We start from the raw sequence: 12,335 nt of genomic DNA, 5'->3' as shown, positions 1-12,335 counted from the left end.
CTGTTAAATTTGATGCGATTTGCTATTTTTTTCAATTCGATCAAAAAAAATCTGGATATTCGTAAGTCTTCGTAGCAAACAAAATATTAAAAATAGATAATTGTTATAAACTAAGCAAATCAAAAATACTAAAACTTTCAGGGTAGTTTATCCGCTATGCTCCGTTTTTATATAAATAAAAGTATATCAAAATTAAATAGAGAGGTGTAAATATATATTTTATATAATTATTATTTTAACATATAATTTTAATAATTTCAATAATAAAATTACTTATGAAAATATTAAATTATGAAAGAAGCATATTTTTTTTATAAAACTAAAATTTTCTAAAATTTAATGTTTATAATAAATTTAATTAATTTTGAAAATTTATGGAATATATAATTTCATTAATATGATTAATTTTTTTTATTATGTAAAAGATTTTTTTTTTGAAAAAAATTATATAAATTTTTTTAGATTTACTTGTATTGGACAGAGTGGATGAGATATTCATAAGCATCTGTAAATATTCGTAAATATCTATAAATGTTTTGGGTATCCGAAAAACTGAATATTTATATTTTTCTGAAGCAAATCAAACCAGAAAATCAGATATCCTCAAACTACGAAGCAAATCACAAATACTGAAAATTACTGTATTATCCACTACGTGCCCACCCCTACATGTAATCCCTAAGATTAATTAAAAAAACTCTATGTTATTGCATTATTAACATGTAGACAAAGACCGTTAATGCTATTTTATTGCATATAAATCCAAATTGGCGACAAATACCATCAATCACCATTACCTTTTTTGGTGCTAAAACTCACCACTTATCTCACTACAGTATTTGGATTTGTGACAAAAAAGAAAAAACTTAATGTTTGTTTTAGTTAATCCTTACACCAAAATCAAATCAATTCCCACGTTGGGATCCAACAAACATAATAATGTATCTTTACTTATACACATATCTTTTGGACAACAAAACGAAAATACCGTACATTAGTTTTTGGTTATGTAGATATTTGATCGTTAAGTCTAATATTTAAATCTGGTCTATAAAAAATAACATAGTAGATAAATTATATAACTTATTTCAAGTTATAAAACCCTTTATCAAAAAAAAAACTTATTTCAAGTTGTATAGAATATCAGCAAAACTATTTGACGCACTAGTCCTTTTTGAAACTACAAGTAAAACCGATATATATAGGATGTAAACATAAGGTTTTTCAGGGATCTCCTTAAAGTGAAAGCGAGTTGAAAAAACTGAGGCGTACTCTTTAAAAACATATGCTCGTTTTTGTTGACTTTGAAACGGCTACGCATTCACAAGCATGGTCAAGCTGCGGGTTTGGTGGGGTTTTTTTTTCTCTGTCGGCGGGTTTGGTGGTTTTAACAGTGGATTATATTGATCGTGTTAATACACATCTTTTTATCAAATACTGTAATAGGAGGAAACATTATATAAAGAATCATTAACCACTTGTCTATTTCTAAAATTACACAATTCTCATGGATTTAATATTTAAATTAAATTAATATTCAGATTTTACGTCTAAATTAATAGGAGTAACTAGACATTAGCATCTCCAATCCAACACTTTATTTTAAAGGGAAAAAACCTCGAAATAAAGATTTGAGGATTGATTGGTTCAATCATGGATTCTCAAAAAAAAAAATTAAAAAAATTATTCATTTGCATCATAGTCCTAGACATTAATAAAAATAACGATAAAATTTCACAAATACATATAAAACATACATTTAATATTTTATACAAAACAATATTATAATATTATATAGTAAAAATAATATAAATTACAAATATAATAAAACAACACACATACACAAAAATATTAGCATGTTACGTATAGAATACCAAATTATCCAAGCATTATTTCTGTAAAATATGTAATACTGAAGTGTAAACCATTTGTGATAGTCTATTTTTTTCTGTAATGTTTACTTCTATTTTACACTCTAAAATAGAATAAACATGAATTTATTATATAGATAGATTAATTCATTTATATTTTGTTAATCACTTTATTTTTATAAAATAGTGTATTATTTGAGAAGAACTGAACTTTATTATAGAATTTTTTTTAAAAAAAAAATTAAAAAAGAGTAAACTATTTGTGATGGTTTAAGAAGGTTGCTTTAACTTTTAAATCACAATTATCGGAGATGGTGGTGTCAGTATCTTTGAAATTATGATGCAATTTGTCACTAGAAAGTTTAAACCATACATTATTGCCTACTTTCAAACACCATAATCAATTAGCAATAACAGAAATTATAGATTTAACAGATTTCATTTTAGTTTCTTTTGTCTTCATAGAAATGATTAAAAAGAAGTTAATCTTGCTTATGGGGACAAGAAATTTCACTCGACGTGAATCAGCCTTGCATTCGGAAGTAGAAGCACTGCAGTGGGCAATGGAAAACATGCTTCAACATTCAACATGTCAGAGCTTTGGGACAAACTGTAGCAATGTTAAAGAAACCTCATGTCTGGCCAAGCTTTGCGACGAAATTGGAAAGGATAGAGACGCTACAGATATGCTTCCCGGATTTTAACATCATTCATGTTCCACGAGTGCGTAATCAGATTTCAGACTTTTTAGTTAAGATTACTAGATCTTTCCATAGGAAGTTACATTTTATTGGTTGTTCTATTCCGGTGTAGTTATCCACATCACCTCAAGTTTTGAGTACATTAAGGCTTTTTGACGTCAAAAAAATAAAAAGTTAATCCTGCTTATGTTAATTATGAATGTTTCGGGTCATTCGTATAGCAACATGCTCTTATGATTGGGAGAAGAAAACAAAGAAAGACAAAACAAATAATTTGAATTAAAAAAGTAGTTACTCTTTCCGTATCACTTTAAGTGGTGTTTAGGGATTTTAATTTTGTTTCATATTATGTGATGTTCTCATTATTCTAGATAAAATTTAATGTCATTAAAAAGTTGTGACCAATTATAAAATATTGTATTTTTTTCTTATTGGTTAAACTAATTTTATTTAATGTTACTTTTATGTAACCAAGATAAACTACATAAAATTTTATACTTTTTTAATCTTTATGTAAAAACCTTAAAAATGGATGGAGTAGGATTTACTGCAAATTCACAAATTCCAAGGCAGTAGGAAGCGTTAGACTAGATACATTGAAGCAAGCCGAAACTTTACGTACATCTTAACTAGTTTTTGATTCGCATTTTCAAACTGGTATTATTTCTTTTGCAAATTCTATATAAATGTGTCAAATATTTATAAGTTTATATTATATATATATATATATATATATATTATTGAAAATTCTTGTTTTTGTAAGTACAATAAGTTAAATCAGCAAGCCATTATGTCATTCTGTTTAAACTGACAAATATTTATGGTAGTTTACATTACAAAAGATTGACAATTAAATAATATGATTAAAATAAATGAGAAATAAAAAAAGAAAATACGACAAATAGTAACACCGATTCTAGTTTATTTGGTGTTTACGTCATTACTATTATTAAAATTGAAAATAGAAGTCAAGAAAACTTACCGATACAATCCAATGTTTAAAAAGTTGATGTCAAATAGTTTTGGATTCTCTGATCGACTAATCTTTGTACCTATTCCAATGAAATAAATTTGTGACATTGATCACGATTAGATCTAACCGAGAAAATAATATGAAATGCGAAGATAATGAATTTAAATGAGATTTATAGATGAAACAATTGTTTAATTAGTTCCCAGAAAAAATAAAGAAAATGAAGAATGTTCAAATCATAGCTGGCTTCAAAGGATGAATCATTATGAATTTATGATAATTTATCTTCACATAAACCAAAACCAGAATCATCGAATCAAAAATATATGTCTATATAAAATCTTAACATTCTAAAAAAAAAAATCTAAATTGTAAGCATCAAAAAGTTAACATCATAAAAATTTAGTGACTTCATTTTTCTACTGTGAATATCTTTTATACAGTAGATCGGTACATGTTTCTAAATGACCTAGCTTTCACCATAAGCTTTGAAATAGAATGTTCTTTGATAAATTCTCTAAAAATCTTATGCTTATATTATTCTTTAATCTTGTGACTAGATTGCACCCAAATTTTAGTTGAAATGTTTCATTATAAATATTTAAATATTGAATTCATTAAATTAGGAGAAAGGATATCTCGTCAATTGATTTCAATAATTTTTTGATTGACATATTCAGTTACATATATTTAAATATGAAATATATATGACAAAATTCTAGGGAGTAGACTACAAATTTTTTGAATATATATAATAGTAAACTTATAATTTTGAATATAATAAATTATTTAAATATTAAATATAGATAATAAAGAAAAGATACTCATGATTTGATTGCAAAAGATTTTCGATTGACATATTTCAATATTAATATTTAAATACTAAATCATAACTAATAAATAGTTATATTGATAGTTGTCAGTTTTGGTAAATATTAAAATAAATAGTTATTAATATATGTCAGGTTTGGTAAATATTAAAATGAATATTATGCAACCATATTCGGCTTGCCATGTAAGATTAGTCAAAATAGATAAAACACATTAATTGTTTTGATATTCTTCATTTTTTTAGGAATACTGAATGACCATTTAATATTAACTATTCATTTTAATGTGATTTATTAAATGTGTATATTCTGTTGGAATATTTTATAAATTAAATGTTTGATTTGAAATTAATTACAATGAAAGGCTAGAATTAAAAAAAAAAGAATATGACAGCGTCCAAAAATATCCTAATGAATCAATGTACGCCTTGAAAGGTATGGACATTTAGAAGAAAACCAAAATTATATCATGTTTTAATAGTATAGATAATTTCACACACATAAATTTAATTTAATAATTAGATAGGTATTATGTGCATTAGAATTGAAATGATTGTTATTTCCTATTTTCTAGAGGTTTTATTAGATGCATTAAATAATCACGGTAGAAATTACGATCATAAAATCAGCATATGTTCCAGCATAAATGACCTAGCTAAAAAAGTCATGATGGACATCTGAAAGGGATAAATCCAATTCCAAAACGGAATAAAGTAAACATCAAAATATTAACCCTAATAATTTCGAAACTGTAAAGGACTGATTAAACACTATACAAGAGTCAAAAGAGTGTGACGTAATTATAACATCAACTTTACGTGTAAAACCACCCTCATCTGCCTATATAAAACCCAACACATGTACATGAAACTCGTCAAACACAGAGCTAAAACCTTATCAGCAAATAAACAAAAAAAAATGGCCTTTGCGGGAGTAACAAACGCAAACATGTTTCTCATAACGCTACTTCTCCTATCTCTTTCTTCCATCCCATTGTCTTCTTCCACCATCCAACAAGACTTCGTGATGTGTCTGGTCGACAACTCCGACGCTTCTTTTCCGATGGACTCTTCGTTCTTCACTCGTGACCTAAATGCCTCTTCCTTCAAACAAGCGTTAGAGACGTCGGCTCAGAACCTCCGTTACTTGATGCCGTCAAAACCGAAGCCGGAGTTTATTTTTGAGCCGCTTTACGAAACGCACGTTCAAGCCGCAGTTGTTTGCGCCAAGAAGCTGCGACTTCACTTGCGGTTAAGAAGCGGCGGTCATGACTACGAAGGCCTTTCTTACGTCTCGGAGATGGAAACGGCGTTTGTGATCGTTGATTTATCGAAGCTTAGACAAATCAATGTCGATTTAGAAAGTAACACCGCGTGGATACACGCGGGTGCTTCCATTGGAGAGGTTTATTACAGGTATATCATACGCCCATAAAGAATCACATGTTTATTATATAATTTTTCCCCCTCCAAAAATGATTAAAATATTATAAAGCCACACTAATTTTACAATATTTTATTTAAATATTCCTCAAGTTACACTTGTTTATGAGAAAAAGAAGAAGTTCCCACTAAAAATATTCGAATCTACACAAAAGTATAAATCTTGCGTCTCTTGGGACACCTAGTTTCATTGGTTATCAATTTTAAAGCTAATGACCAAAGAAAATTTCGGTTAATCCATTGCTCTATTGCAGTTTTTGGATCAACCAGCTGGTTATTTGGTTTTGGTTCTGGTTCTTAGAGCAGCTCCAACACTAATATTAGACAGAATATCTTAAGATTAAAAAATAAAAAATTAATAGAGAGAAGCAGAACCGGTTATGTGCAGATATACTTTCTTTCAGTTTTTAGAGAAAAAAAAAGAAGCATTCTCAATCTATCTGTCATCTTTAATTTCAATTGTCAATTGATTTTTTTTAACAAAAATATTTAATTTTTAATTTTTAGTATTAAGAACTTTAGGAGAATTCTCAGTGTTGAGGGTGCTCTTAATGTTATATTGGATATTTAATATTTGAAATAATAATATGTAGACTTTATGCTTTGGACTATAGATGTGGAAAAGATGTTGATAAATAACTAGTTTTGTAACCAACATTATTTTTGACTAAAATATAACCAACATTTTGAACCGAACCAAAATACAAAAACATAATACGCCCGTTGAGCTGTGGTTTAAACCGGTTTACTTTGATGGGTTTAAAGGATCCAAGAGAAAAGCAAAGTCCATGGTTTTCCGGCGGGTTTATGCACCAGCCTAGGCATCGGCGGCCACATAATCGGCGGAGCCTACGGTTCAATGATGCGTAAGTTCGGACTCGGAGCCGACAACGTCCTCGACGCCAGAATCGTTGACGCGAAGGGCAAAATCCTGAACCGCGCTGCGATGGGAGAAGACGTTTTCTGGGCCATTCGCGGCGGTGGTGGAGGAAGCTTCGGCGTTATCCTTGCCTGGAAAATAAAGCTTGTTCCCGTGCCGGACGTAGTGACCGTGTTCACCGTTACGAAGACGCTTGAGCAAGACGGAACTAGGGTCTTGTACAAGTGGCAACAAGTCGCAGACAAGCTCGATGAAAATCTCTTTATCCGGGCGATTATTCAGCCGGCGAGCAAAACTCCTAAGAGCAAAGAGAGAACTATCTCGGTTTCGTACCAAGGACAGTTTCTTGGTGACGCTAAGAGGCTGTTGCAAGTAATGAGACCAAGTCAAGTTTTGAATAAAACTGCGGGTTTATATTGTAGTTTTATGAAAGTAATTTTATTACAAATTAAGAAAGGAAGTTATGATTGTAACATTTTTTACCTTGGTTTTTATAGGTGATGCAGAGGAGTTTCCCACAGCTGGGACTAAAAAAGAAAGATTGTTTAGAGACAAGCTGGATCAAATCAGTAATGTACATTGCTGGTTTTCCGAGCACCGCGCCACCGGAAGCTCTACTTGCTGGAAAATCGTTGTTCAAGAATTACTTCAAAGCCAAGTCAGACTATGTGGAAAAGCCAATTCCAATAGAAGGACTAGAAGGGCTATGGAAAAAGCTTCTAGAAGAGGATTCACCATTGACTATATGGAATCCTTATGGAGGAATGATGGCGAAAATCCCTGAGACAGAGACACCTTTCCCACATAGGAGTGGGACATTGTTCAAGATCCAGTGGCTGACTTTGTGGCAAGACGGGAAAGCTAGCGAGGCGAAGCATATGGAGTGGATGAGGAATATGTATAGTTACATGGAGAAGTATGTGTCGAAAAACCCAAGATCCGCCTATGTGAACTATAGAGATCTTGATTTAGGGATGAATGGTAGAGGGACCGATGCAAGAGAATGGGGGAATAAATACTTCAAGGGAAATTTTGAGAGGTTGGTGAAGATTAAAGCTAAGTTTGATCCTGAGAATTTCTTTAGACACGAACAAAGTATTCCTACAAAATTTAAGTGAAATTTTGAGTTAAACAATAATAAGAATGTGTGGTTTGGAATTTGTCTTAGTAAAGGCTTTTGTTACTTGTGTTTGTATCTTTTCTTTCTGAAAAATGGTCAATGCTCTAACACCAAAAATATGGTCATGTCATTTGTAATTCAAAACTCGTTATCAAATCTAATTCCTTGTTGAATTTTTCTTTTTAGACAACATCCAAACTGGTTTAATATTATAAGAATTATAAGTTACAATGAAATAGGCCTGAGCGTTCGGGTACCCGTTGGCATTCGGGTTGGGTTTTTCGGGTTTTCGGATTTTCGGGTTTACGCTTCTAGGTCCCATACTAAAATTTTATTAGTACGAATCGGGTTCGGATAATAACACTTCGGGTTCGGTTCAAAATTATATTGCATCATAAAACCCATAAAGTAATCATATATCGTACGGATTCGGGTTATATCGGTTCGGTTCGGATATAACCAAAGTAAAAAATAATTTTTGAAGTAAAACATAAAGAAAAACATCTAAATTAAATAAAAATTAATCTATCACATATAAAATTGATAAAATAACAATAAAATGTTAAATCAAACATAAAAACAAACATCATTTGTAAAAAATATGTATTGCATTATAGAGAGTAGACTTTTTCTTTCAATGAGCAAATTATAAAATGCTTATTTATAACTAATTGTGTACTTAAAGCATTTATTAGAATTTTAATATTTATTATTGTATATAATATTACCACAAATATTGAATTTAATAATTGGAATACTTATATATATTTCAAAATATTTATATTGACTATTAATTTCGGATTTTTCGGGTTACCCATTCGAGTTCGGTTAATAACACTTCGGGTTCGGATATTTTTTATACCACCCTATAAGATCCGTTCGGATATTTTTACGTTTCTGGTCGGATAACGGGTCGGTTTTTCAGTTCGGGTTCGGTTCGGATTTCGGGTTCCGGATTTTATGTCCATGCCTACAATGAAACACACAATATAGGTGTTGTTTCACTCATCAAAGCCAGTTTCGCCAGAGAACACGTGACCCAGTCTACGTAATTACCGGTAAGTTTCCAAACTTATTATCAATGACTTTATGACAACAAAGCTCAATTTTACTAAGAGCAACCCGAATGAAAGTGAGTGGATTTCTTAGAAAATAATAAAATATTAGTAATTAATGATATAATTATAATTTATTTCTTTTTAATTTTTACACCATTAAAACATTGCCATGTGTTCGAAACTTTATCATCATTGCTTCTTGGGTACCTTAATGACCAATCGATCTTCATTAAATATGTGTCTCTCTCCTACATTTTCAGTTTTTTTATATTAACTTTTGAGGTACTCCCACTACTTATGCCCTAAGGGTGTTCAATAAAAAATTTAGGGGTTTGAAAAGTTAAAACCATCGATGAGAAATGTGAGCTTGTTTTGTTGTTTGAATCAAACAGAAAGAAGAATCAGAGTACAAAACATGAGTTTCATGAAGCTTCATTTACAGAGACATTTGGATTGGCTTTTCGGAGAATACGAGCTCATGACATTGCTCTTTAAAAAGCGATTTTGATCTCATTGATCCTATTTCTTTTCTTATAAATGATTTATTTGTCTCAGATTAAGATTTTTTTTAGTTTGATTGTTTCATATAGTTAGATTGTGTAATATGATGTTGTTTCCAACCTATGTGTGTTGTTGTGTTCAATCTTTCATTCTTCTAAAAGCTCTATCATTTTCTCGTTAACAATACATTTACAACTAAGGTTAGCATTTGTTAGATCATAGTATCTTAAGTTGAGTTTTGTAGTGAATTAGTCTTTGGTATAAATACGTTTGAAACGAGATTAACTTTACAGATTATGAGAAGTTTGTACATAACTATTGATGTTTGGTTTGAGTGAGAGTTGTGGTTAAGAACATCATTTGTTTACATGAAAAACTTTCAGTTTATGTTAATAAAGTGGCGTTTATAAATTTTTATATAGATGAACATATGATTTAATTGATTAGTTACTATGCACTCTTGTAGTTCCATGTGTTTTTTAAATATCTTTGTAATTAACTTGAAATTTTTTATTACTTGATGTTCCGTTTTTCTCCTCTATGTTATTTTGTGTTTGATCTATTGTCGAGTATTGTTCTTCTTCCCAGCTTACTAATTTTTTGGATAGGTCTTTAATTTGGAAATTGCATTTCATGGTCTGCTTATACATGTGGTTGGCATGTGTAGGTGTAAGTGACACTCATGTATCAATCCTTGTTTGAAAATTTGATAACTTTAATAGCCATTTATGAATTCTGGAATCAAGAACATATTGATGGTTTGTGATTATGGACTTGTGGGTGGGTTCAAAATCCACATTTTAACAACAAACTGAAAATTCGTTTAGTCTCGTTAAATTCATTGTGCAAGATATCTCTGTGTTGACCTTTATATCATTTACAATTTCATAAAGCATTTGTAAATATTTAGGAAGGTATTCCAAAAACTTTGCTCATGACCTTGTACATTGTTTGCTTATGATTCCTCTGTCATTTAACTTGTTTCCTTCTTTATTGCTTCATTTGATTGATGTTGTATCTTTCTTTTTGTTTGTTTTGTTCAAGAAAGCATTCCTAAACATTTATGAAGGTATTCCATAAAATTTGATATGACACGTTTCTGGTTTCTTTACTTGAACTCTTTCCTTTCGTTTCAAGAAGCATTCTTAAATATTTAGGAAGAAATTCCAAAGAATTTGGAAAGAAATTTTATTAACAAAATTTTCTATTGATTTGCTACACATTATATGAATAAAATAGAAGATTCATTTCCAAGCTGAGACTGCCTTTCTTACGCTATCTTATTGGTTTTGAGTCTTATACCGATACACTTAAGATGATTCTCACACTAGAAGAGTTCAAGCAAATTAGAAAAAAATTTATGGGCCCTCTAATCAAGCTGAGCGAGATGCATTTAGCATTATCAGAGAAGATGATACACTCCTTCCTCGTTGGGATCATTGCAACAAGTACTGGAGTGTTAAGATTTTTTGTGCTTAAGTTGGATGTTTTTAGTAGAATTTATAATTGTTTGAAAATTTGTTGGCAAAAACATTTTCAATAGGTTATTGAACATTTTCAGGATGTCATGAAAAATTCTCAAGAAAGATATCATGAAAAGCATATATCCAATCCTTTATATTTAACAAAAATGAAAAACGTTTGGATTCCGAAAGGAATTGAATGGGAACATGTATAGTTAGAATGTAGTAAGAGTAGTGGTTTAGCAACTAGGCTATGGTGCATTGCTAATAACCAAAAATTAAGTGTATATTTTAACAAACTTAAACATATATCTTATTTAGGATGGCATGTATCATATATATGATGGGTTTCCAAAAATGTATTCTTAGTATACTTGATCAATGTCTCAATTATATATGAAATGTGATCAGCAAAATTAAGGATTATATCTCCATATTGGTAAGTTTCAAATAATGTTTTATAATTTTGAAAAAAAAAAAAAAAATCTTTTGCGAGATATAGGAATTGAACCAGAAAACTCTTGGAAAATGAATCATAATAGTGTGTTGCCAATGGGCTCATTTGTTATACATGTTGGGCTTACTGATTAAAATTATATATCCAATTGTTTTATATTTAACGAGAAATTGAAAAAGTTCAGATTATGACTTAAATCGAACATGGGGCATGTATGGCCAGAGTATAGTAAGAACAATGGTTTAGCCGTTAAGCTACAGTGAAAAATCGCTATAACCAAACATTCGGTGTATATATTAACAAAATATATATATATATATATATATCTCTTATATAGGATAGCATGTAACATATTTAGAATGAGTTTCCAAACATGTATTCTAAGTGTGTTTGAGCATATCACCTATTCATGATAGCATGTAAAATATTTAGGAAGCCTTTGCATAAACATTTGAAAAAATTGAACGAGTCTCAACTAAATATAAGATTTGTGCTATAATATTCAAACACAAAGATAGTTCATATAAACACATAATCTCAATGAACTATCAAAATAAGAGGATAAAACATGTTTAGAGTATTTAAACGACACTTAAAAAAACTTCCTAAAACAGTTGAAATAAGGAAAAACTTTTAAATAAAACTTTATGTTTTGTTTCCTTCTCACAAATGCATAGACATACAAGTTCATCATATAGCAGTCATGCATGTACTTTCCTTGTGTCCTCCTATGCCATATCTACACACTTTTGTGATTTTGATTTAGAACGAAGAACACCGAACTCACCAACTGATCTAATCCTCTTTGTAAGAGGCCTTCCAACGCCTTTGTAGTAATTGAACGTGTACAATTAAACTCAACAACATTTCCAGAGAATGTGCAATTGGTTAAATCTCCACTAAGGTGTATGATTCCAGCATAAACTTTAGTCCATTTTTCTGTCAATTGAAAACATCAACATAATGGTTTTCATCTTTCTTTGTATGCTTAGCTAATTTCAGGATTGATTTGGAAGGGTTAGTACATATTTATGAGAGC

At 30.1% G+C, this 12,335-nt stretch overlaps 1 protein-coding gene across 1 annotated transcript; it reads left to right on the top strand.

Annotated features, from left to right (window-relative positions):
• The first annotated feature begins 5,218 nt into the window (after nt 1-5,218).
• Nucleotides 5,219-7,888, top strand: LOC106422030 (berberine bridge enzyme-like 13). The gene is made up of 3 exons (XM_013862857.3): nt 5,219-5,790; nt 6,583-7,069; nt 7,195-7,888. Exons 1-3 carry the CDS (start codon nt 5,234-5,236, stop codon nt 7,813-7,815), a joined length of 1,665 nt encoding a protein of 554 aa, XP_013718311.3. The 5' UTR covers nt 5,219-5,233; the 3' UTR covers nt 7,816-7,888.
• Nucleotides 7,889-12,335: the final 4,447 nt, after the last annotated feature.

Source organism: Brassica napus, chromosome C7 (assembly GCF_020379485.1).
Source record: "Brassica napus cultivar Da-Ae chromosome C7, Da-Ae, whole genome shotgun sequence".
NCBI classification, from domain to species: Eukaryota; Viridiplantae; Streptophyta; class Magnoliopsida; order Brassicales; family Brassicaceae; genus Brassica; species Brassica napus.
Note: the sequence above shows the minus strand (reverse complement) of the source record. Positions and strands in the feature narration are given on the sequence as shown.

Bases quoted from the DNA above. Each gene is read 5' to 3' on its own strand.
- LOC106422030 (XM_013862857.3), top strand. From the start codon at position 5,234: ATGTACATGAAACTCGTCAAACACAGAGCTAAAACCTTATCAGCAAAT. The intron at 5,791-6,582 runs GTATATCATACG...ATGGGTTTAAAG, and splicing joins ATTGGAGAGGTTTATTACAG to GATCCAAGAGAAAAGCAAAG. The intron at 7,070-7,194 runs GTAATGAGACCA...TGGTTTTTATAG, and splicing joins ACGCTAAGAGGCTGTTGCAA to GTGATGCAGAGGAGTTTCCC.